The 26,702-nt window shown below is 40.7% G+C and overlaps 1 protein-coding gene and 1 long non-coding RNA gene across 3 annotated transcripts; both read left to right on the forward strand.

Annotated features, from left to right (window-relative positions):
* Nucleotides 1–5,609: 5,609 nt before the first annotated feature.
* LOC116735024 (uncharacterized) lies at nucleotides 5,610–8,725 on the forward strand. The gene is made up of 2 exons (XR_004342310.1): nucleotides 5,610–6,228; nucleotides 8,272–8,725. It is a non-coding gene; the product is annotated as an uncharacterized LOC116735024 (long non-coding RNA).
* Nucleotides 8,726–11,107: 2,382 nt separating this feature from the next.
* traf7 (TNF receptor-associated factor 7) lies at nucleotides 11,108–25,570 on the forward strand. Of its 2 annotated transcripts, none has more exons than XM_032587845.1 (22): nucleotides 11,108–11,332; nucleotides 13,457–13,610; nucleotides 13,875–13,926; nucleotides 14,016–14,107; nucleotides 14,230–14,346; nucleotides 15,158–15,250; nucleotides 16,898–16,931; nucleotides 17,020–17,233; nucleotides 17,319–17,453; nucleotides 17,523–17,618; nucleotides 17,699–17,820; nucleotides 18,513–18,586; nucleotides 19,062–19,110; nucleotides 19,185–19,312; nucleotides 19,420–19,502; nucleotides 19,588–19,627; nucleotides 19,709–19,825; nucleotides 21,254–21,376; nucleotides 22,564–22,683; nucleotides 22,987–23,118; nucleotides 23,267–23,386; nucleotides 24,612–25,570. In XM_032587845.1, exons 2-22 carry the CDS (start codon nucleotides 13,503–13,505, stop codon nucleotides 24,624–24,626), a joined length of 2,064 nt encoding a protein of 687 aa, XP_032443736.1. In that variant the 5' UTR covers nucleotides 11,108–11,332; nucleotides 13,457–13,502; the 3' UTR covers nucleotides 24,627–25,570. The 2 variants fall into 2 exon arrangements, with proteins under 2 accessions (XP_032443736.1, XP_032443737.1); XM_032587846.1 differs by having other exon boundaries at nucleotides 14,019–14,107.
* The last annotated feature ends 1,132 nt before the right edge of the window (nucleotides 25,571–26,702 follow it).

Here is a 26,702-nt window from a genome sequence, read left to right on the forward strand (position 1 = left end):
TTGGGTTTGGGGCTGGCTTAGGAGTAAAGTGTGAACTAAGTTTAAGTTAGGGTCAAATTATTGAAAAACGAACTGAAGTCGATTCAATGTCCTTCTGAAGATAGAAATACACACTATGCATCAGAGACTCAACTCACGAAGTGGAATACATTGTATAGATTGAATACGCAGAGACTCAAGTCTTTATTTCTGTTAATTATTATTTTCATCTTACAGCTAATGACATTTGAGATCAGAATAGTACATCTAACCACTCAATAGAAACATTTCTAAAACAGAAATAAGTAGGATTAATAACATTTATAACTAGCTAGATAGATTGACAGCTAATATAGATAGATAGATAGATAGATAGATAGATAGATAGATAGATAGATAGATAGATAGATAGATAGATAGATAGATAGATAGATAGATAGATAGATAGATAGATAGATAGATAGATAGATAGATAGACAGACAACATGAAGGCTAAACTTCATTTTGTCATGAGTATGAATACTTTTGGACTTAACTGTAAATAATAAAAGAGCAGCAAAAATACACCACAGAGTGCTACTAAAGTATATCTGAGCAGGCGCTATTTGAAAAAAATATTTTTACATGAATATTGTATGTAAAAAAAAAAAAAATATGGGGGTGGGGAAATGACAGTAATATCTCAGCAGGGCATCATGATGTGTGTAATAAAACAACAGCAGGCAATCAAACATTAAAACCAAAGCGCAGAAACACGAGGAGCTATTTTCATGCGGCGAGTATTTCAGCTTTCATTTCATCCGTAACGACATATCTGACAGATGAGGTCACTTGTCTGTTTGTGCCAAACATTTACAACAGAGAAACCCCATAATAAGTCAGCCTTTGCTAAACATTTTCCATGGATGGATTGATTAATGGAACACGACAATGAGGTGTATTTGTTCGGCTCCAGAAAATACCTAAATCTAATTCTACAACTTTCCAGACTTGTAAACTCTCACCCTCTTCTCATGTCTCACCCGATCGATACACTCGGCACCAGTTTTGGTCTGAGCTCTATTTGAAAAAAAAAAAAAAAAGGGAAACAGTTGTGACACGATAAAGCTGGTAAAGAAGTGCAGTTGACGTGCCTCTTTACATGAAGTTGCTGTCTAGATATTAACTTTACCATAAGAGTGCCAAATTTCTTCTTGTCTTTTTGAACTTTTCATTCACAACTTTGATTGTGCAGCCTCATCAGAGTCGGAGGCTTCCAACTGAATTCCCGGCCCGCTTCTCATATTACCAGACATCTGCAGAGACCTGGTGCCAACTTACAGACATCTGCTGATTCAGCACAGCCTGGACACTTAGTTGGGCCATCCAGGCTGAGAGTCATTTGCTGTACACTCTGATGATATCATGGCAGGAACCACAGGAGAGTGGCCAGCATGCTGATGACCAGAAGAGCTGTGTGTTTAACGGCGTTGCACCTTTCTAATCCGAGTCAAAACATGGAATTCCTCAAACGTCCCAATAACATTTGAACAACCACCTTCTCCTTTTTTGACCTGAGCAGGTAGACGTTTCTCCTTGCAGTCCTGCTCTCCACACTCTTTTATTGTTTATTAACATTTTGAAGGTGGGCGTCTGAAAAACAAGACCTGACAGATTCATTTTACAAAAGAATTTGAAACATCTCCGGGTGGTAATTTGTTAATTTATGTCTGTTTTCACACAGAACCTTGATAACTCTGTAATTGTTTTCTGTCCTGTAAACATTGCCTTATCACAATGTATCTCAGAAATGTCCACCGTTGTTTCAATGGTACTTTCATCGTTGGTAGAATCCACCTCCTGATTGCTTCTGGAAGGGGTGCCATCTTCTTTGGCCGGCTGCTTTGTACCAGGCGTAGGGTCATTCTGGAAAACCCTAACTATGAACTTTATCAAAAGTAAACGTAGGCACAGTGCCTGGCTCCAGAACAGCTACAGTTGAAAGCAGATACCAGACGCATACCCATTCCTTCTCCCTTCCTGACAGGAAATTACTCTAAAGGTTTCCTGCTTTAGATCAGCAAGGATTACCAAAATATTTTCCATTTTGTAAACAAACTTGTGATCAGGCCCGAAATCTGGGTGTAGATCTGAACCGTCAGAGACAGATAAAGACAATTACAAAGTCGGTCTTCTATCACTTGAGGAGCATTTCCAGGATTAAAGGACTAATGCCACCATCAGGATCTCAGTTGCTATGTACCACAAGTTTGGAACTAAAGTCCAGAAAACTGCAAAGACGCTGAAACAATGAGTTCCTTTAAAATCTACCTGTTTGTTGTTGCCTTTAATTAGCAGTAAGTGGAACATTGATAAACATATTTGATGTGTATTTGCTTCATGATTTTGATGAGGGGCATTTGACATAATGTAACATGTGTAACTTGTTTCATAATTGATTACTGGTTTATGTTTTTATGTTATAAAGCACCTGGAAATAAACCTACCTTTATGAAACAAAAACCAGAATAATGAGAGAGTAGAATTCTTGCAACTTTCTTCAAATTCAGAAGCAGACATACCGTATATTCTAATACATTGAGTTTGTGTAAGGAAAAACATTTCTCATTTTAACTTCAATTTACAGGAAACAAATAAAGCAAGGCTAAGATGACTGAAATGTAATCTCTAGCAGATTTTCTTCAGCGCTCTTGCTGGAGTGTTTTGGAGCAGTTGGGGACTTTAGAGTGAATATTTGGAACCTCCTGATGACAAAATTTTTTAAAGTCCAGTCTATAAATAACCAACACATGGACCAATTTTTCCACATCCCTTTGAGACAGGATGTTTCTAATTTTGGCAATATTGTGGAGGCGCAGAAAAGAAGAGCCAAATCCTTACTTTACAAAACAAATTACTCTCAAGTAAAGAGAGGATCCCAAAGCGGTACTAGAAACCAAGGAAAAGCCACAAAAAATGTACAAAACGCAAAAATGTGTAGGAGTTAGAAGAAAATTATTTTACGGTGATTATACCCATTTAAACTTTTTAATGTCATTTTATGTGGGTTTTTATATGATGGACGACCACAACTAGGTTGTGAAGAGTAAGGGAAAAGGACTGTTTTCTCAAAACTTTCATTTTGTTTTTTGTTTTGTTGCATGCAAAGGTTAGCATTGTCACTAACGTTAGCTTTTTGTCCAATTTTGAATTAAAAACTAAAATAAGCTTACTGAGTGAGTTAAGTTAATTTATTAGTTGCTAAGTTACTTACCAAACTTAATGAGTGGATGTAGTTAATTTTACCCAACATGCCAACAAAATTATAGCATTTAAGCTAACATTAGCTTTTTATCTAATTTTGAATTAAAAACTAAAATAAGTTTACTGAATGAATTAAGTAAATTCATTAGTTACTTACTGAACTTAGTTAATATAGTTAATTTTTTAGCCAACGTGCCAAGGCCATAATAGAATTTAAGCTACTGTTAGCTTTTTAGTTAATTTTGACTCAAACAAAAAAAACAACACTCAAATATTTCGCACACAAACAGAAGAACATTCAGTCTGTTGCAGGTTTTAGGCTTAATGTTTATTTTGTGATTAATAAGTGATTTCTGTGGTAAGAGGAGAAAACTATAAATATATCGCTGCACTTGACTTTCTGTATTTCTAGCTCGCTGTTACCGTCTCTTACTCTGCAGTTGTGGAGTCACAATGTCTGGGATCATGAGCGCCCCCTGCCATGAGACAAGAGAACTGCCTGCCTCACCTCAAATCTGTTTTCTGAAGTTTCTGATCGCTCCTCAGCTCACGACACACGTTACACACACAGTTGGTAACAAAAAAAACACTGTACATTATATACATACGCTAAAATATACTAAGAGTCCAGAACAACCAAGTCCAGAAAGTAAAGGTGAACTCTGAGGTCAAGGTGGACCTGATGTGAAATGACCAAGGAGGAAAGCAAATCATAAAAAAGTGAGGCTGGAATTTATCACACAGGTTCTGGGAGAGATGAGAGAAAAGGAACATCAGCTCTTTGGTCACAGACACAAAAATAATCATAAGTTTTAACTACCATCATTTTAATTGAGCCACAATTTAAAAACAGTGTCTGACTTTCATCAGTTTGTCAGTTTACAATGTTTTACTACTTTTGTCAGTTTCTAGTTACTTCTGTTACCATTGTGGCTTTTTGTTCATTAACAGAGGAACCAACTGTGTTATTCATGTATATTCATGGTCACTTACAATCTATGTACACAATTTCCCCCATATTTCCAGTTTTAATTTTCTATTGCTGCTATTACTTTTATTATTATGAATAGTAATATTACCACTGTGTGCAGAGACACTTTCCTGCTTTTATATTTGATTTTTAATGTTTAAATATTAATAAATATGTAAACTTATCTGTCCCAGTTTTTTTTCCCATTTTAGTTTAATAAATTTGCTTCTTCTTTATCGCCGAGGGAGAAATGTCCCCAGACTTAGTCTTAGAAATCTGGTCACCTTACTCTTTGTGTAAATGTGGTGAATGAAATTTTAGTAACATCAAGATTAATCATGTTGTATTTGTTTAAAAGGGAACAAAAATAAATGCATTAAGATTTAATATGGCTACACATAAGTAAAAAAGAAAGAAGTAAAAACACTAAAAATCAGAAAGTGTGCACAGCGTAGCTTCACATCATCCTGACCAGTGGGCGTGTGTTCAGAACAAGAGCAGCCAGTTTTATTGCACTTTACTGGAACTGCAACATAACTCCATGTATGTGGAAAAATAATAATCAGTGACATTTTCCCTTCAAACGGGATTAAAATCGAATCATTTTGTTCAAATCGTTGGGAAAATTGACTTGTTTTACATTTATTCCACATTTTAAACCGAGCCCTCATTGTTTCCAACTGAGGTTAATCTGGGGTTGGTTAATCCAACTGAATATGTTCTTATGAAAGACTCACTTTTCTATCTAAAACAATCTTCATAATTCATCTATCTATAATAAAAGCAGTATTCTTTTCCAGAGAGGCATTCGTTCTCAGGAATTTGACTGAAAAACAAATCAGTCCGTGAATAGTGAACTGCTTCTGCTTGCGTGCAGGGAGGCGGGGCTTATTCAAAACTGGAAAACAGACAAGTGTACACACACGCACGCACGCACACACCCACACACGCGCACAGATGCGAGTGCTAAGTGAGCAGCAGCAACACTTAGAGACAGGTCCTTACTCAGCACCGATCATTAATTCATGACGTTCCTCTTAGACGGAAGTTCTCTGGAGAAACCTCAGCTCTCCTCCATACGTCCAACCGAGCGACGGATACAAACATCCATCAGGCATATGGAGGTGGAAAAAGAGAGATTTTAGTTGAGGGGGATGATTTAACGAGTGTTTCTCTCTCATTCTGTGTGAGTGTGTGTGGCTTCTAAAAATAACCACCTCCCTCTACATCATGTCCCATAAAGGGAGTTTTTTTTTTTTCTCCCATTCCAGCTTCAAATCTTTCTCATCATTCTTTTTCTGCTCTCTTTCACCAAAGGCGCCCCAGCTCCTGACCTCGGCTGACGTCCCGGCACGACAAGTCGGAAGTTTTTTGCCGTTCTTCTGCGGCTCCCCTCGTTCTTTGTCGGGTATTTTTAAAGCACAAAGGGATAAGTCGACGGTTTCACGGGGAAAAGTTATTTTTAATGCAGCAGCAACAACAAAATGGAGGCAGTGTCCTTCTCTCCCTCCAGCTGTTTCCATCATTCTGCTGTTGCCCTTCACCTCTCTCCCCCCCTCCCCCCACCAGGCCTTTTCCTTTGTCCACCAGGCTGTCCCTCTGTAATCCACTGTGTCTTTTTTTTGTAGTGGTACAGCATGTTGCTAAGCTGCACTTTGGCCCCTAATGGACCCAGTCAATGGGGCGAACTGCCACCCTGTTGTATCTATCCAGGTCAAGTGTGACCGCGTGGTGTTTGCGTGTGTGTGTGTGTGTGTGGTTTTGGACGGTGGCCAGATTCGAGGATTGTGTGTACAGCTTTCCTCTTTGGCCTGCTTGTTGTTTGGATGTGTGCTTAATGGCGGCGCTGCACGTTTGCAAAGAAAGATAAGCGGCTTTTGAAAGGCTGCAACTGATCTCAGTCGAGTTTGATGTCCAGCTAATCCGCCGCTACGTTTGGCGGCTTGATTCTAGATTCCTGCAACGTTCAGAGGGCCGATGATGTTCCGAGGAGGAGGTCAGACCGTGCGAACAACTTTGATTCTCTTTTCTTTCTTGTAAGAATTTTACAATTAATGTGTTTTTTTTCATTAATCTGAAAAACCTGCATTTATATACAGACGCCCCTTGTGACATATCCTTCGCTAGATTATTTCTTTTAGACATTTGTGTCCCCTGGACTGACTTTGCGTGGCCCTCAGCCCCCAAAATTAAACAAATTAGGGCTTTAAAATTAAAATCTGCTCACAAAAATGTTAGATGAATCACAAACTGATGATCTTTTCCAAGTTTTTTGGTGGCCTTATATTTTCACGATAAATAGGAGCACTGACATATTCTACCGTGGTGCACACAAATCTGCTTTTAACTGCTCTGGTAAAAAAAATTGTTTAAGTACAATAAGCATAAAATGAATGCTGACCTAGATTCTGTCTTTATTTATGAGAGTAGACTAAATATTTTTCCAGTTTTCTTCAATCGAGTCCTAAATAATAAGCACTTTCGTTTAACAAAGAAAAGAAACAAAACATTTTAGGTTTTGGATTTGTGATCCCGACATTAAGGTTTGTGGCTGTTACCCAAGACGTGTGGAAAAGTTTAGGCAGAATAAATCACTCTGCACGATACCAATTTGATGATTGGAGTTGAAAGTACACATTCGCAGTTCAGCATTCACAAACTTGCCTAATTCGTCCGTTTCCCTGTGGAGTGAGACTGCTAAATATTCGTGGGAAATTCGTCCATCTGCGGACTTTTTCGTGGAGCACATGTGAGACATTTGAAGGAAAAACGCAGCTTGGGAAGCTGAAATAATGGAACAAGAGGGCGATGATGAGATAAACGTAAGAAAAGTCATGTTTGACGAAGGTTTTCTGTGTGTCGGGTTGTGTTCTCTCTCAGCTGTCAGACGCAGGCTTATTTGTACAGAAGGGAGACGAGTGTTTTGTCCACGAAGGCGGACACACTTCTGAACCCTTCTGTGGTCACACATTGAGAGACTGGCACCGCTTTCCTGTCCACGCCGTCAGCTGTTCCAAACATCAGAAGGAAAAGCGAACAAGAGCTGACTGCAGGGCTTCGGAACTGGACTCGCACCCTCATTTGTCAGGCCCGCTTTTTCAAATTCAGTCCCGCTGCGATAAAGACCAGAAACCTTTGGGGTGCCCGAGGGGCTTATGTGGCAGACCAACACTAGGAAAGTCCAGCAGACGCTGCACAAGTTAGCTCAATCTCTGTCAAATCGTACGGAGAGCTTTTGTGAGCCTCAACTTTCAAGTCCCGTCACAGATTCTCATTTGGATTTAGTTCTAGACCAGCAACTAAAGCCGTTTTTACCTTTGGTCCAGCTGAGCAAAGCTGCTTAAAGCCCCAGAAGCTACATGATCCCTCACAACAAAATCACACTTTTCAACAACATCTTTTCTACTATTTTTAAATTAAATAAAAAACAGATATCTGGAAATGATCACATTTTTCCATAAATGGGAATTAATCTGTTTTTTGTTTTTTTTATGCAATGGAACCTTCAAATTTGATAGAATTTCTGATAATACATATCATGCAAAAAGCATTCACTGCATAACAAGTGAACTTGACTCACAAAGACAAATTTATCGATTACACTTGCTAATGCTAACCCTTTTTGTTGCTAGGCTTTGCTAGCTCTTTTTTGCTGCTAATCCTTGCCAACCCTAACCTTTCTTGTTGCTATAGTTCTAGCTCACTAGTTTGTGGTTTATGACCAAATCAGAAACAAAATATGTTAAGGATATGAATTCTCCACCCACTGTACTGTCCCCACAGTAAATGCAGATTCCTATTTGTCCTTGGTGGATAGAAACGTTCAACAAAACAGGCAAAAATAAAAATAAAATAAAAAAATCACCCCTGTCCACATAAATCTGCAACTGACGGACCCGCCTGCAAGTTTGCGCTGTCCCATAGAAAGCAGATAAAGCTCCTAATGGAATGGGCTTCCACTAATGGAACGCCGAATCGTGCGTGTCTGTGTGTAGCGACTGTGTGCACGGATCAACAAAGCTGCATCTTTTATTAATGGCCACATTCAAGCACAGCCTTTCTTTCCCTTCTATTTACAGCTCAGCCTCTGTGTCTGTGCATGCAGGCATCTATTCAGTCTCACCTACTGTTTCCAGGCTACAGAGCTGCACTCCACAGCCCCGCGCTGCTGCTGCTGCTGCTGCTGCTGTTATAGAAAAGTCTGCTCTGCTCTCCCAGCAGAGAGGGAACAGTTCTGGTTCTGAACACAAGCACGCTTTTATCTTGGCTCTCTGCATTTTATTTGGTTTTATAAATGAGAAGTGTGTCACTGAATGAGAAAGTTAAACATTGTGTGGATAGGCAAGTGGCGAAAATAAAGTGTTATTTGGTGACTTTACCCCCCCATACCTCTTGTTTTTGCTCGTGTTTTTTTTTTGTTACTTCACAGTTACTGTACCCTTTCCTGCACAGTGACACATTTCTTGATGTTTCTTGTCATAATCAGGCAAAAGGACTTTTGTAAGAATTAATAATTTTTTTTTTTTAAATGTTCAATGTTTTTTTTTTGTTTGATTGTTTTTTTTTCCAGCTTCAAGGTTGTAATTAATTGAAATATGTCGGTATTGTAGTTACATTGACATCCAGGAAAGCTTTTAGCCACTTCTTCTGACTACATCTAGCTGAGTGGCGCCCTCTTGTGGACACAATAATGCAACATTAAACAAACATGTCACACTGTGAGGAGTACATCTAAAAAAAATATAGAATATAGAGAAAAGATTAGATGTCTCCTGTCACTACATTTCAGAAAGTTAAACTCATATTATATAGATTCATTATACAACATTCACTCACTCTGAAAAAATTTGTATATTTTGGAAAAAGTTAAAATGTTTGGAAGCTGATGACGTCACACTCTTCTCAGATAATTAACTCCAAACACCTGCAAAAGTTTCCTGATCCTCCGACGGCCCCAAAACACATCGGACCTGAAGGAACATCGAGTGGACAGACGCACGCAGCCATTAGAACTGCACAAACTCAAAATTTCATGTGCAGGAAGTTAGGCGGTCGCATCGCTGGAGAAGACATGGCCACCTGATGGCGCAAGTTCTGTAGGAAATGAATTGAGAGTGAACGTTGTCGTCTCCCTTGTGTCGAGTCCTTCGGGCTGCTGAAGGACAAACAGACCTCCTTCCTCTACTGCTCTCCAATTAGCATTATTTGCTGTTATTTCAGATGTTAACTTTGTGTTTTCTCTGGGGTTTTTTTTTTAAATCAAGAAAATTATAGACAACCTTGAGGATCCTCTAATTGAGAATGTTATATAATATAGTGACTTCAGTCAGAGGCTTCTTAAAATCGCTGTAACACAGACTGTTGCTGGAGATTCTTCCTGCTGGGGGAAGAACCCGGATTGTGACAGAGGACGTGGTCCTAAAGCCGACTGGTCGACCTCTCAAATATCATCACGTGGCCTAGGGTCTCCCAATTAAAAGTACCCAGGTAGGTCTGGCTTAAAATGAGGAAACAGAAATAGTATGCAAAATATATTTTATGTATACATTCTTTTACAATATTAAAAATATACTTTATTATTCTCGTTTAAAACCCAATGAAGGACAACACTAGAAGCAATCTGAGACACAAACGAAAACAACTGCAAACCAAATTAATAGCAACGCAGATTAATGACACAAAATAATGTTAAAAGAAAAACAAATCTCACATTGCGACAGCCCAGTCCTATAAAGCTGTGCCCAATCAGCTAATTCATAAAAAAAAAAAGAAATATGAACTGTCGTTCTGGTTCTGTAGTGCTTGTACTACAACTCCAGCTCTAGAGGACGACCAATTAACCAATTAACCAATTAACCGAGAGCATCTAAAACAAAAAGCACCTTGGTGAGAGCATAATATGCAACAGCAGCAATCTGTAATACCCAAAAACGACAATAAAGTGTCTGCCGACAACAATAAAGCCATATAAGGTAAAATGAAAAACTGTACTTTCAGATGCTGCAGTAAAAAGCCATTGAAATGCATCCAGCAGCACAAATATCCAGGATCCAAATCCTGGCACGGCGCCAGCGCTCATCCAACCGAGATCCAACTGCTCACCACAATGGACCCGACTCTCGCAGCTTGCCGGGCTCACCCGGTACCTATAAACACCAATGAGCCCGACAATGCTGTGAAACGGAAGTGAAGATGGGGGGGAAACGGGGCGTTGATGTCTTCAAGGGCCCGAAACAGGTCCTTGAAGACATTTCATGTAAACACTGTTCTCAGGTAATAAACCACCCGGTTACACCGCCCACAGCCATCAGCATCGACAACAACTCTAAAGAAACCGTATAACATTTAATCTCCTTTTAATACTAGTAATGTGTGTTCTAATTGAACCGAATGTATTCCATCCCTCGACTTCTCAGTCTTTGTATTGATTTTCCACATAAAGTCTCAAAAATACAGAGACATTTGTTTTTGAAACTTGGCAATATGAAAAAGATCGAGGGGTTAAGTGAAAAATCTCATTTACGGTTAAAACAGTATTATTTATGCAGCAGCCGTCTTGAAGTTCTACTCGAAAACTTGAGCCCGTTTCATTTCCGAGCATCTCTTGATATTTAGTTATTACAGTCCAACTGTTATTTCAAGTTTACATGAGCACAATTTGAGTTGAAACATAATTTATGTGTTACACTTGTACTTTCTCAATAAAATGTTTTTTTTCCCCCTTATTTGGAATCAACAATATAAAACGTGTTGTCCGTCCGTCCGTCCCGCTAGACGTAGAAGGTGATGCAGACAGTCTCGTGATGGTTCGGTTTCTCCGGGAACCAATCAGCACTCGGCATCGAAAAGAAGACGTATATATTAGGAGAGGCTTCGCTTTGCTTTGGTTTGCGCAATTTCGACAGCCACCGAGTCCAGGCTCACCTCCTCATCCTGAACTATGGATAATGTAGTCCGACTGCAGCGCCGAGGCTACTCGTTGAGTGAAAGCGGCGAGCGTTCTACTACACCTCCCAGAGCACACCGCGGCATTCAGAGCTGGAGCTGCGCGTGAGGTAAAAAAAAAAAAAAAAAAAAGAAAAGAGGAACGTTTCAGAATTCGCCTTCAGACTTGGAGCGTCGCTGCGGAAACAAATAATGGTGGGTTTTCACTGGGGTTTTTTTTTTTTTACGAATACATATTAGAGAAAACGTTTTAATCCGACTAAAACGTGGCTGGTGTGACGTTGTCGTGGCTGACAGAGTTTGTCAAAGTCCGTCAGTAGCAGTGATTGCTAATAAGAGGAAGAAATTAGCTTGCGTAAGCTAGCAAGCACATCTTAGCTTGTCAAGACGAGCAACTTTTAATCATTAGTGAAAAGTTAGTGGTCAGTGAAAACGCTTTAAGTCGTGTTTTTTTAAAAGACTTATCTGTCGCTAAACGCGTGTATATTCATGTGGCCTGAGCATTTAGCTGGAGAAGTTTGGTTGTGTTTCGCTTTGTTCCGCCCCCTTCCCCTTTATGGGAACCTCCAGGATTGTGACAATAACAGATTACAGATCTCGACTGCGGCCAGTTACAACAGGGGCAGATAGTCCGCATACCTTTCTGTACACATCAGCGGCTGTCTGGTTCGTCTGGGGGTCGCTGTCACCCCTTCCGTCCCTCCCACTGCCGCCTGTGTTTCTGTCTCTGCGCTCATCCAGCCCAGGAATGTAGGATCTGCACATGTCGGCCACTTTTTCTCACAAGACTCAGCCTCTGTCTTTTTTTCCGTTGTTGTTACAGAATCTTTATTATATTAAGAGTTGATGATGTTCATTTCTTTCAGGTTTTTGAGCGGGACAGCTCCTCTTTAATTTGCATATTCTGAACATGTGTAGCCTAATTGGTTTATGCTGAAAGTTTGTTTTTTTTTTGTTGAGAAGAACAAGATCAGGAAACAGTGAGGAAAGTAACATTTCAGGACGCAGAGGCGCTAGGGAAGTCCACCAGTGACCCCACTGTGGTTTTAGGTTAAGAAATGTTAAAAGTTAGAAAAATTGCACCAGCAGGCGTCAAAAAAAACAAAACAAAAAACCAAAACATATCCAAGTTGGTGTTGTAATGGAAGTGAAACATTAGTGTACTTGTGCCAGTGAAGCCAGATCAGGCCTCATTACCCATCTGACAGTCCTGTGCCTGTTGTGTTCATGGAGCTCATTGTACATAGTGTGTGTTTTCCTCTGTTTAAACATCAGTTCAGTTTAATAAAATGTGATTTTTCAGCTTTTGGCTGGACCTTTAGAGTATGACATAATCTATTGTGATGGGTGGCGGTAACGATATATATACCACGATGTGCTTTTGGTGTAAAACTTACCATAGCAGTGGGGAAAAAAAACACTTACTAGTTAAATCTTAGTATTTCAGCTCTGTTTGGTTTTTTTTTTAAATACATCTCACCATATCAGAATGATCAGTGATTACTTTTAAGCTTGGGCAATTAAACTGGGCTCTCTCTCTCTCAGATTCCTCTAAATCTATACTGAAATGGTGTTAGTGGTGTTGATGTTCGGGGCCCAAAGTGAAATCCTTCTCAAGTTCCCATACAACCGTGGGCCGGCCTTTCATGATGAGCCAGAGCCGCTGCACTGCGTAGGTCCCTGCTGGATGCGAGGGACAAGCGGGGACATTTACTTTATGTGACATTAGTTAGAGACCAAGCTTTTCCATTTGCTGACATTTGAGTTGTAATGTGCACAGAGGCTGTTTGTTTTGGTTGCCTGGGCTTTATGGGATCAGTTTTTCTGATCGCCAACGGCTGAGATCTGCCTGTCTGGAGTGGAGCAGAAGTAGAGAAGGCATTTGATAGTTTGAGGCATTGTGGCGGTGCAAAAATACTGCGCGTTCCGTGACTACAGGGCGAGGGTGACATCTCCTGAACCACCAGCTTACCGGGGAACACATACAAAAACTATATCAAGCTGCAACGCAGACACAGAACCACGTGGTGCCAGAACACGTACTCAGCAAGCAGGCGTGAGATGTAAAAGCACACACCAGACAGGAGTCTTGACTCACAACAGGACAGTTAGAGTGAAATTGCCCCAAATCGGAATCAGCAAGTTGGGTTTTTTTACAGATTGGTGATCGGCCAGAAAACTGCAATCGGTGCAGTTTGATACTGTTTGATCTTTTTTGTTTTTAGTTGCAGATGTTTCCCCCTGTGTCTGACGTGATTCCATTCCATTCCTCCACCATTATTAACCTAACACGCTTCATTTTCTTCCTGCTTTTCCCAGCTGGCTGCCTGCGTTTCTGCCTTTGTGTGTGCGTGACGTCCGGGTTATGAGCAGCAGTAAAACGCCCCGCTACAGCCAGTACTCTGGAGGAGCCGCCGCCTCAACATCCATCTCCAGCAGCCCCTCCTCCCCCCCCGCAGACTCGGGTGTTGGGGTAAGATATAACCTGGGTTTGCTTTGGGGTGTAAATTTAGGAGAAGTGAACGAGAAAACCGGAACAGAGGTAACAATACCACAACGCAAAAAAAATCCATAAAATTACACGCAGCCTCAGAAAATGTTCTGCCTTCTTCCCAGATGTAAAACACTCAGAAAATTAGATGGAAGAAAATAGTCTGAACAAAAGAGTTTTATATTTTCTGATGGAAGGTGATCATTGCTCTGTACCCATCCCGTCATTGTCTTGTTCATGTTGCAGAGCATGATGGAGGCGACCTTCGGCCCCACCTTTTCTTCCTCTGGAGCTAAAGGTAACACACCAAACGCCGCCTTTCCTGGACTCCCATTTCTGCCTCTTACTCCGAGCTCATGCACTCAAACCGTGTTGACGTTATTTCAGCAGAGAGCTCCAGCACCTACAAGCAGCACAGGAGAACCCCGTCCTCCTCCAGCACTCTGACCTACTCCCCTCGCGACGACGACGACGGAATGGTAAACGGGTCACACCCTCCCAGAGCGGTTTCAGATCAGCTGGTGTCTGAGGTTGAAACCCTCCCCTCTTTTCACATCGCAATACTGTATGTGACGGTTCACCTCTTTCTTCTCCTCTCTAGCCTCCCATTGGCACGCCTCGGCGGTCTGATTCAGCCATTTCCATTCGCTCGCTTCATTCCGAGTCCAACATGTCGCTGCGCTCCACGTTCTCTCTGCACGAAGAGGAGGAAGACACGGTGCGTCCTCACGCTGGAGCTAACAACCTTTCTGCTGAAAAACACATTTGTACCTAGTATTTTTTGTCTAGTTTCTAGTGCAAATGTCTTTGTGCATTTTTTAAAAGACAAAACTAAGTTACAAGGAACTTCTCAACAGGTTAAAGTTGCTGGTTTTCAGTCAAAAACTTTTGAATATTGGTAAAAATTTCTAGTTTAACTGGCAGATTTTTTTCACATTTTACGACGCAGTAATAGATCCATGCTTAGAAAAAAAAAAAATAAGATTACGGGAACAAAGTTGTACCAGAATAAAGTCATATTACGACTTTATTTTTGTAATACTTTATTCTTGAAATGGAACTTTTTTCTCATATCATTTCGACTTTATTTTCATAATACTACTATGACTTTAATCTCATAATATTACAACTTTATTGTCATATAATTGTGACTTTATGCTCATACAACTTTATTCTTGTACAAGTTTATTCTTGTAATTTTAGGACTTTATTTTTGTGATTTAGTTTTCAATGTTTTTTAAAAGATTTTTCTAACTAAGGCCCTAATACTCTGCATAACGTGTTTCTTCAATATTCAAAATGAACTGACTTTAAACAAGCTTCTTTATCTTGCTGAAAAGTTACTCGCAAGTTTTTTTTTGTTTTTTTTTTGTTTTGTTTTATCAGTTCAACTTCACCAAAATATTTGCACTAGAAACCAGTCCAAACTACTTGGTAAGATGGAGTGTTTTGCAGCGTATTTAGACATGTCGGGGGTCTGTCACTCGCTGCTGTCCCACATACACAAACCACGGTTTCTATGTGAACAGGAGCCGCAGGTGTTCGCCGAGCCGCCGTCTGTAAAGCTGTGCTGCCAGCTGTGCTGCAACGTTTTCAAGGATCCCGTCATCACAACATGCGGGGTGAGTTTAGCTTCTGCCTTTTCTGTGATTTTACTACGTTTTATAAAGAATCGCTAAATATAACACCACTAGAAAACCTCTCCATTACTGCATTAACTAATAGTTATCTTCTGTCCGCTGTAATTGAAGAGTTCAATAAAAAGAAATGGGCAATTTTTCATTTGTCTTTCATTTTTTAACGCCGTTTGAGACGCCTCAATAACCCGTCTATACTCTCTTTGAAACATGACTTTATTTATTTTTTTCTTTTATAGATTGACTTTATTCCTTTGATTCATATTAAATCACGTTGTTTTTGTTCTGTACTAAATGCACCTTGCAGAAATATTCAGCCATTCTCACAATTTGTCAGATTACAACCAACTTCATGCTTGGCTTATTCAGATTTAATTTGCGAAACCAATAGAAACTAAAAGGCAAATAATACATTGTTTGAAATGACTTCCACACCAAATAAAGTGTGGCATATAAATTCATCCCCCTTTACTCTGACACCCCTAAACGTTAACGCTTTCAGGGATTCCTCATTAGCTGAAGAAAGCCGATCAGAAATCAAACAGGAAGTCCTGGTTGCAGGTTGAGACGAGACGTTTAGGGAGCGCAGCAGGCGTGGGAAAGAACGACCTCAGGTCACATGAAACCAGGAGGGAACTTATTGGCCTACCTGTGAGACGCGGCGTGTGGTGGAAAACTAACAGTGAACATCACTCTGCAGAAACAAGGTCAAATACTGTGGTGGAGGTGTAATGCTGTGGGCTGCCTTTCTTCAGCAGGGAGAGGGAAGCTGGTCATTGTGTTTTAGAGGCTGGATGGATGGAGCTGCAAGAGGAAACTATTTTACATAATTCTCCACAAATATCAGCAAGCCATGGAAAAAACATGCATCTTTTGCAGGAGTGTTATTTATTTTTTTTCTTCTTCAAGTTTTTCCCCTTTATTTTAAAACCTAAAAATAGATAAAATTGTGTTTTTTAAAAATCATAAAATTTTCTTTATAGTAAATATTTGTCTGAATTTCTAAGTTATCTTTTTCCGAAAGGTCGTCGTGGAACATTTGTGGCTCAGACTTGTAGCTAAATATGAAGTCATTAAAAAAAAGTAGAATAAATTCTTAAATGTAGTTAAATATGAACCTTTTTTTAGCTCCAAAAAATCTAAAATGTTTGTGTTTCTTACTGTATGACCCTGTCTGACACTAAAGACAACCGTCTTGAAATCTTCTTTTGATAGTAAGTGGTAATTTGAAAAAGCAAAACTTGTGGGTATTTATAATAAAATAAGACGTACAGTACATATCTTGTACTACAGGTTCACAAGTTGCAGTTTACTGGCCCATCACCGATCTTTTAAAAAAAATAATTTTGGCCGATACCAATTTAGTTTCTTTCAAAATGGAGCAACTTTTCTATGAAAGAAAAGTTGCTAAATATAGCAACAGAGTTGCTAATTAGGTAACAGTAAGGTGGCTATTGTTTGCTCATGTTCAGACATTTGCAGTGGTAGATAACTAACAGGGTTACATGTAAGTATCGGTTGATCTCCCAAATTGAGGAAAATCTGTTCTGATTTATCGATGCACCCCTAGTTTAGTGACAGCTGAGGTTGCAGAAAACATGTCAACTTTCCGTCTTTCTCCTCCCTCTGCAGCACACATTCTGCAGACGCTGCGCTTTGACTTCAGGTGAGTCCTGAACCTATCGGCATTTTATTTTGTCTTTTATGAACTAGTTAGCCCACGCTGTTTTAACGCTGCCATCGTCCGGTCCCAGATAAGTGCCCCGTGGACGCTGCTAAGCTAACCGTCGTCGTGAACAACATCGCCGTCGCCGAGCAGATCGGCGAGCTGTTCATCCACTGTAAATACGGCTGCAGAGCGGTGACCAACGGCGCTGTGGCCCCGGCAGCCTCGGTGGCTGGTAAACCCGGGGCCCATGAGGTGGACCCCCTAGGCTGCCCCTTCACCATCAAACTGTCCTGTCGCAAGTACGCAACAAAAAACGTCTGGCAAAATGCTTGCCGTTACGTTTAATATTCAACTTTCAGCGGCATTTTGAACTCTTGTGCGCAGAGAGCATGAAGCGAGTTGCGACTACCGGCCGGTGCGTTGCCCCAACAACCCCTCCTGTCCCCCTCTCCTCACCATGAACCTGGAGGCTCACCTCAAGGAGTGTGAGCACATCAAATGTCCGCACTCCAAATATGGGTGAGCGCCTTTACCTCTCCGTCCAGCGGGAATCCGATAAAGCACTTCAACGTGTCGTCTTCCCAACAGCTGCACGTTCATAGGCAACCAGGACACGTACGAAACCCACCTGGAGGTTTGCAAATTCGAGGGTCTGAAGGAGTTCCTGCAGCAGACGGACGACAGGTGAGCCCAACTCCAAACGTCGTGTCGCCTGAAAGGTTGTGGAGTAAGAGGTTTGAGCTTTTGTCTCGGTTTGCGTCTAGGTTCCATGAGATGCAGCTGGCTCTGTCTCAGAAGGACCAGGATATCGCTTTCCTGCGCTCCATGTTGGGGAAACTCTCCGAGAAGCTGGATCAGCTGGAGAAAAACCTGGAGCTCAAATTTGGTAGGAAGACGCGCACGTTAGCCAAGTTTACATTGACCATGAAATTGTGCAAATTGAAACGATGAAAATAAGTTTGCTTAATGGAAACTCTGCGATTTGGAAAACCCTCATGTTTCTGGATAAGATGAGGAGGTTTTTCAGATGTATCGAAATAGATGAATTTTGGAAAACAAGTTTTGCATCGTACGAGTTGTGTAATCAACAGTCAGGTGTTGCTACTGACAGAAACGGTGAAGAGGATGACAGGAAGTGGTAGGAGAATGAGGGTTTTTTGGGGAGTTTTTTTGGACAATGTCCTGCTGGCTCCACCAGATCACAATAAGTTGTGACAGAGAGATGAGCGTTAGTACCATGGCAACTGTTCACATCTGTCGCTGCCATGACATTTTAATTACTTATCACATGAACCAGCTTATTCATGTGTGACTTTAATTTCATTTCTTATTTCATGGAAACAAAGCAGTTGCAAAATCGTGTTTGAGCATAGACAGAGATTTGTGCACATTTGTAATGAAAACGCAGCTAACGCTAACTTCTGATTCAGATGCAGCTTGTGTGCACACACACAACAAACACAAGCTGCATTCGAATGACATTCCTCTCAGAGATAATCAGGTCTGCTGATTATCTCCAGCTGTAGATGACAGGATGCTAAAATGTTTAGATTTCCTGTGTTTCTCTGTGTTTTTAAGATATGTTGGATGAGAATCAGAGTAAACTCAGTGAGGACCTGATGGAATTTCGTAGAGATGCCTCCATGCTAAACGTAAGTCTAGTGATGATTTTCTGAACCATTTTTTATAAGTAAAGTTTTGTTTGTTTATATAAATGTACCAGAAGCAATGTGACAGAGAGAGCAGTCGCTGCTACCCAGCTCTGATCAGTTTTATCGATTAATTTAATTCTCTGCTTCAGAAGATTTAGTTTTTGGAAAATGTGGATTTTTTTTTCTTTTTTTCAGTAATGTACTCTTTGGGCTTCTGTAGTTTAGAGTGACGTCTTCCCACCCAGAATCTATTGTCTTAATTTTAAGCTGCCCTAATTAGCACATTTAGCATTGCTAATAGCCAACTCTGTCTGCATTCCCTATAGAGTAAGAATACCTTTAGCTTAAATGTGAAATCTCCAAAAGACTCCTGATGTTTCCTGTCTCTACAACCAGACAGCGCTTAGGGAAAAAAAGATTTCTCTAAGCTTCTCTAATCAAAGCACCGGCCTAAACGTTGACCGTCTCTCCTCAGGACGAGCTGTCTCACATCAACGCCAGGCTCAACATGGGAATCCTGGGCTGTAAGAATCCGCCTCCTTACACTTTAGCTCACCTTCCAAAGACAAACACAAACCCAGCGTGTCCCGTCTCCTAGCTTACGACCCGCAGCAGATCTTCAAGTGTAAGGGGACGTTCGTGGGCCACCAGGGTCCGGTCTGGTGTCTCTGTGTCTACTCCACCGGCGACCTGCTCTTCTCTGGCTCTTCTGATAAAACCATTAAGGTAGAAAATCCCACTTCAATCAAACTAAACCTCTCTTTATTTATACCGAGGTTGATTTTTTAAATTTTTTTATTATAAAAATCATGCTCTATTTCCTGTCTGTCAAGGTGTGGGACACCTGCACTACTTATAAGTGTCAGAAAACCCTGGAAGGCCATGATGGCATCGTGCTGGCCCTGTGCATTCAGGGGTAATGCAACACACACACACTGTTCTGTTCCTTTAGCTCCATCATCTTTGGAGCAATGTGACATGCTGTGTTTTTGTCGCCACAGTAACAAGCTGTACAGTGGATCTGCTGATTGCACCATCATAGTAAGAATCACTCACCTGCAGCATCAGACGCTATCCCGGCCTGCAGGAACTAAGAGTGTGTTGCGTTCACTTGTCACGTAGGTGTGGGACATCCAGACCCTGCAGAAGGTCAACACCATCCGTGCCCATGACAACCCCGTGTGCACGCTGGTCTCCTCCCACAACGTGCTGTTCAGCGGCTCCCTCAAGGCCATAAAGGTACAGAAACCGTCTCTGTTCATCCCACATGGGCTCAGTTACCGAGTTACTGACATGTTGGCTGGAAAATGGGATGTTTGTAGATGGGAAAAAAAACAACAACTTCTTTTTGTCATCAGAGGGTCAAATTTAAAAGTGTGTGTACACCAGTTGAACTTTTCCACATTTTCTCATGTTACAACCACAACCTGCTATGTATTTTCTCCAAAAAAGTAAGTAGTTCACGATTGCAGACAAGTTGTACATGGATTACACTTTTTTCTTTTCCAAATAAGAATCTGAAAAGTGTGGCGAGCATTTAATATTTAGTAATTAATATTTGTGTTAAACCTCTTTTAAAGTTAAACCCCTAAATAAAACCCAGTTTGTACATTCTCAACATTATTTTTTATTACTAATTAGTAATAAAAGTAACAGATTTGCCCCTTTATTAAACTTTCTAAACGACATGCAAAATGCTTAATGTATTATACAGCGATGGTGTCACAGGGAAGCTGGCGATATTAAGTAACGGGTTTGCAGAAAAATCAGCCCGGTTTTATTAGCTGATATTTACATGAGTAATCCACCATAACTACTTCCTTAAAAGTCTGAAAATCATCCAGTAGCCGCGTCTTCGACCATAAAAGCACGTAAATTCAAATTCCAAAACTAAATTTGCTTGATGGAAGCAGGACAGTCTTGATAAAAAAAACCTCACGTTTTTCGATGAAAAGGTTTTGCACGAGGGTGAGGTGGTTTTTCAGCCGTATCTAAGTGAACATATTTGTCAAAACTGCAATGGAAACCCTGTTTTTTTTCTTCCTTTTTACATCTCGACATTTTTCATACAGCAGCAGAGCGCTTATCTGTAGGTCTTTGGACGATGTGCCGCTGACTCCACCAGAGCAACACACAGTTCATCTAAAGTTGACTTTTTCATTGGAGAGTGTTGGATCTCTTATCTCTTCTGCTCAATCACTGACTGTTGCTGTTTCTCAGTCGGCCATCAATATTAGTTTTGACCATATAAAGTAGAAGAACATTGTAGGCAGGTTTTCCGGTGACTAGGCTGAATGCAGGATATCTCTAGCCTTGACTTTTTGTTGTCATGGATACAAGACATGGGGCAGAGGGCCATTGTGTTGCTGCTCCTACTGAGGGACTTTCCTATGTTGCACAACTTCCTCCCCCCAGTCAGACCCGTTGCTCGGCGCGGTACGTGTCCACGCTCAGGTTCAGGCTCTGCGTGGTTGTGCTCTTAGGTCACTGTGTAATAGTTTCAATGTGTCCTCTGACTGCAGTTATTGGTGACTCATTCTAAACTCAGATTAGAAGGAGCAGTAAAAGAGCAAAGCCTTTAAAGCTCGTTTCACAACGGTCTTTGCAGTTTGTTTGGTTTTTTTCCTTGTCTCTCAATGTTTGCGTTGTGTTTGATTGCGTCTCCAGGTGTGGGACATTGTTGGGACGGAGCTGAAGCTGAAGAAGGAGCTGACGGGGCTGAACCACTGGGTGAGGGCGCTGGTGGCGTCCCAGAACCACCTGTACAGCGGCTCATACCAGACCATCAAGGTACGCAGAAACACGTCCAGGTGACCTCATTAAACGTTACAGAAAATCAACTTTTCTTTTTTTTTTTTTTTAGCTTTACATCATGCGATAATGTCATTTCCTCATCAAAAACATGCCAGGAGTGTTACTTTGATTCTTTTATGCATGTTTGAGGAATCCTCTAATCTCCCGTGGCAACCATTCAGCTCTCCCTCGACTCGGTTCCTTCAGACTAGCCAGCAGTGATTAGCAAATGAGCTCATTGTACGATTTACTTCTCAGTGAAACGCTGGTAAAAACATTTTAAAAGGTTAATAGAAGAGCCATGTTGCGATGACTACCTGAAGGCGGAGCTTCAGAAAGATCATCTGTTTCAATGAGGATTAAATGGCGGCAATAGAAAAACATCAGAAAGATATCATCAGCATTAAAGTATTTTTTTATTATTATTATTATTTTGTTTCTAGGTTGACTTTTAAGAATAAATTTTGATATCTACTACCAACGATGTTGTTTCATGTTGATATCATGTGAACATATGTAATCGTCCTCCACTGTTCATTTAAAAACGGGTCCAGTTAGACGTTTGGGTCTGTCGGTCTGAAGGGGGCGCTGCTTTCAGAGCAGCAGGCGGACGACCTGGAAGTGTTTTGCTTGGCAGGTGGAGCCGCGTGGTTATGGGCCAGGGACGAGATCTGAGTGGGGTTTGGCTGTGGTTTTATTTTAGCTTCTGTCCATACAAGTAAAAATAAAAACATGAGATGTGTTTGTTTTGTTCTTTTTGTTGTTTTTTTTTAAGTTGAAGCTTAAATGATTTCCAGGCCTGTTGGGGGAATAACCAGGCCAGTTTATTCTGTCCTTTAAAAGGAGACATGTGGACATGTTCAGCTCTGAGTGAGCTGGTACAGCTGGTGTTTATTATTTATTTACTTCAAATAGGTTTTTAAAACAAATAAAATAATTCACTTACCACTATTTTCCTATTTGAAAAGAATCAGAAAGAAGTGAGCACTTATTTAATCCTCCTTACCTTGATTTAATGACATGCATCTCTGCCGTCCTGGAGGCTAAAAGAAATGTGTCCATCACTACTTAGTTGCGTTTTCCTTCCAGTAAAACAACCTCTAACTGGTTCAACTGGTCTTAGTTTTACTGGTTTGTTTCAGTGCTCCACTGGTGTGAGTTTTGGTCTAACTCTGTGTTTTCAGATCTGGGACATCCGCTCTCTGGAGTGTGTTCATGTGCTCCAGACCAGCGGGGGCAGCGTCTACTCCATCGCCGTCACCAACCACCACATCGTATGCGGCACCTATGAAAACCTCATCCATGTAAGGCTCACACACACACACACCCACGCACGCGCACACACCCACACCCGCACACCCACGCACACACACGCCCACACACACTTAATGAGAGACTTAATGCTGTCCGTCTGGTTGATTAGAACCAATTTCAGTTTTCTGGCCGATCTCTAACCAGCTTGACCTGCTGATGCCGAGTTTGGCCAATCATCACTTTTCCATTTGTTTACTTTTTGTCAGAAATGTTGCTAACTATAGCGACAAAGTGGCTAAGTTGGCGCCTGTTGGGTGACTGATGTTGTTGCTGATGGTGTGTGTCCACTGCAGGTGTGGGACATTGAGTCTAAGGAGCAGGTCCGAACCTTGACCGGCCATGTTGGAACAGTCTACGCTCTGGCTGTCATCTCCACTCCGGACCAGACTAAAGTGTTCAGCGCCTCCTATGACCGCTCCCTCAGGGTGAGTCACACTCTGTCTGGGTGCGTGTGCGGTTGTGTGTGTGTGTGTTGGAGAAGTACACAGGGTGTGTTTTGACTATAACACAGCCCGGCAGGTAGCTAAAGTGGAAGCCTGTGAAAACGCTCTGACTTGGCGGCTTGTGTTGCAGGTGTGGAGCATGGACAACATGATTTGTACCCAGACTCTGCTCAGACACCAGGGCAGTGTAACGGCACTGGCCGTCTCCAGGGGGCGCCTGTTCTCCGGAGCGGTGGACAGCACCGTTAAGGTAAAGCCAGTCGTCGGGCTGCCACAGAGCAACCCAGTCAGTAACCTCCTTTAGCCTCTCTTTGTAAAAATAATCTGGAATTTGACGAACCCTGGAAGGCTGCGCTAGAGAATATTCACGAGTGTTCTGCCAATTCTAGACACTCAGTTTAAAATCATTCACAGGCTTCATTACTGTAAGGTGGAGTTACATCAAATTTTCCCTAACACATCCCCACTGTGTGACAAATGCCATATTGAAGGAGCCACACTTCTCCATTCTTACTCTTTGTGTACAAAATGAACCCCATTTGTGGTCTGGCATATTCAAAACTTTATCAGATATATACCGTACAGAGTTGAGGCTCTGATTGTACTCGGAGTTTCTGTTCAGCTTTCTCAATTTAATAAATACCAACAACAATTATTATCTTATGCCTTTATCATAGGAAAAAAGCTAGTGTTAATGTTCTGGAAAAAATCAGAGGTTCCATCGGTTAAATTGTGGCTGGAGGAACTGGTAAGGCTCTCTCAGCTGGAAAGAATACGGTTCTCATTAGCAAATAACTTAAAGCGATTTGTATTGTCTTTATGTTTTATGTTCACATCAAAAGGAGGACAAATTTATATTGTTTCAATTTTCATGTCTGATTCCTCAATAAAATTGACAACAAAATAATCTGGAATTTAAAGGTTGTGTTTATATTTTCCGACTTTATTCCCAATTCTATCGACTAAATGCCGTCTTTAGTTTTTCTCTTTTCTTTCTTTTTAACAAAAACTGAATTTTTAAAGTCTTCAATCTGATGCTTTGCTCTCAGCTAAACTTTTTTTTGAAGGACATTTCTGCTTCCAGAGACTTCATGATTCATTTTATTTGTTGTTTCTGGGGGGGTTTTTTATTTTATATTTTTAAAATGTCTTTCAGTTTCAGGGTTAAATGTTCATTAGGATTTAAAGTTTATTTTTCTTTCAGAATAAGTGCTTGCATTATTATGACATCATTACTTGGAAATGATCTCAAAACAATAATATTATCGTTTATTGCAATAACTACTGGGACAATTTATCGTCCAGTAAAATTTGTTATTGTGACAGGTCTAATCTTCACCTCATCAGACGTGTGTTCCAAAGATTCATAGTGAAATGATAAGAAACTGGCCAAAAAAGAAGCAGCTAATTTGTCTGGAAATGTTTGGAGTTTGGAACTGGACGGAGAAAAGTAACCAATCGTGTCTCTGCCTCAGGTGTGGACATGCTGAACAAACCCTTTGGCTCTTAAGGCGTCCAGCAGACGATGCGCTCCAGTAACTTCTCCAAAACGCTCCACCAACATCTCTAAGGACGACTCGCTCCCTCCACCGTGTTCATCGCCGGGTCCGACTGGACCGGCTGCCTTACAGCCGCACCTAACCGGACAGAACGGAGCAGGAGGCGGACGCCCCGCCCGCCACTTTCGGAGTTCTTCTACTGACGCCCGACGGTCAAAGACCGGTCTCACTCCAAAAATCAAACTTTTCCGTGGCTTTTGAAGATGTTGTGGTTTTTACTGTAAACGTTAAACTCGACCACTAAGGATACAAACACTGAAGTGGTCGGTTTCATCTTCAGCGCATTGTCTTTTTCTTTAAGCGGCCTTTATAAAACAGCAACATGTTTAGCGTGAAGGATCTATTAGTGCCATGATTCAGCGCCTGTACAGCTGAAAAGTTGGTCTTTGTTCATGCATGTGATGTGCCTGTCGAAGCGTAAAGGAGTTTTTTTGTTTGTTTTTTTTTTTTTAAATGAGTGCCATATATTAGAGTTGTATCGATGCGTCTTACACTCCTTTCTGTTCTCAAAGAATTATGAACAAACTTCAGAATAACACCACCAAAGTAGTTAACTGTAAATAACTTTAAAAAAAAATAAAACAAAGGCAGAGATGGACATTAATCTCAAGTCTTGATGTTTGAGGACCCATATTGGGTTGACAGTAATAAAGAATATGAAATACAGACTGTTGATATGATCATGCATATTACACGTTTTAGCTATAAAGTTTTGAAAGTGTTTTTATTTCAGCTTATATTGACTGTAGCTTTGGTACAGAAGAAGGAAAGAATGAGACAAAGTGTCTTCACTGAGCGGCTTCAGTGATTTCTTGTATACTTGTAATCATTTAAGGTCGACTTGGTCACTGATCAATAAAACTGTTGTACTCTTCGACAGCTGCTGATTTGTTTGATTTAATGTGGATATAATTGACGGCTGGCTCCATTTAGTGTACGAACCTCACCTACGGCAAGCAGTTTAGGTAAATATTTGATTTTTTTAAAAATTTTTTACCAACCATCAGTATCACTTGTTGGCTTCAGCTTTTAATTGGTGCACATTTTAGGCTTTACTAGTTAACATGTCAGTTAAAAGTATCGTATTTTTTCCTCTATACCAGTTAGAGGTGCCAGTTTAGTTTTTGTAGTCACCATAGATAACTATAGAAGATATTCTCAAAAATCTTCAGAGGAAACTAGTCAGCATTTTTGAGTTTTTTAGTCAACTAGTAGGGATTGTTGTGCTTTACTAGTTAACTAGTGCACAATTTGCTGCACTACTTTAGCTATCCATGCTGAACATACTTGAGTTGTTTACCAGTTTTTTCTTAAATGTTCAACATTTTAACCTCTAATGGTTAAAATCACTGTTGCTACGAATCTACTGACTATTTTAGTGACGACCAGTTGACTAGTTGGTAGCATACTAGGGTTCTTAAAGTTAATTAGGTTACTGGTCTCCCCTTGTTGAATATTTGTGTGGGTTTTTTGTTGATAATTCTCACTCAATAGTTTTCAGCTGACTGCAGTTTGTAACTTTGCCACTAAGTCCTGAGCCTGGAACTGTCAATGCCAAAGGAAGAAAACTGGTTATTTTGGAGAACCTTTTGATACAGTTGCATATGGAAGCCTATTTCCACTTAAAAGAAAAAACAAAAGACCAACAGGAAGTCATAATTATGTGCCTAAAACTCATTTTGACATTCAGTCATAATTTTCAGACACAAAATCATGATTATGAGATACTGGCGAAAGCCTCTGAGAAACGGTGTGAATTTGTATCTCAACTAAGACTTTGAAAGCTGAAACTATGACCTTCAATCTCATAATTATAAATTTGAAAGTGAAAACTGACTTCTCAAAATCATGAATTAGATTCTTTGTAATCATGTCTAAAACTCCTGGTGGACTTTTGTTTTTCTTTCATGCGTGAAATGGGTTTCCATACTTGCAGCTCCAATATTTTTCACTTTTTACTTTTCGTTTAGGAAAAACAAATCAGCACAACACCAAGCAGCAAATCAT

This window comes from Xiphophorus hellerii, chromosome 16 (assembly GCF_003331165.1).
Source record: "Xiphophorus hellerii strain 12219 chromosome 16, Xiphophorus_hellerii-4.1, whole genome shotgun sequence".
NCBI lineage: Eukaryota > Metazoa > Chordata > Actinopteri > Cyprinodontiformes > Poeciliidae > Xiphophorus > Xiphophorus hellerii.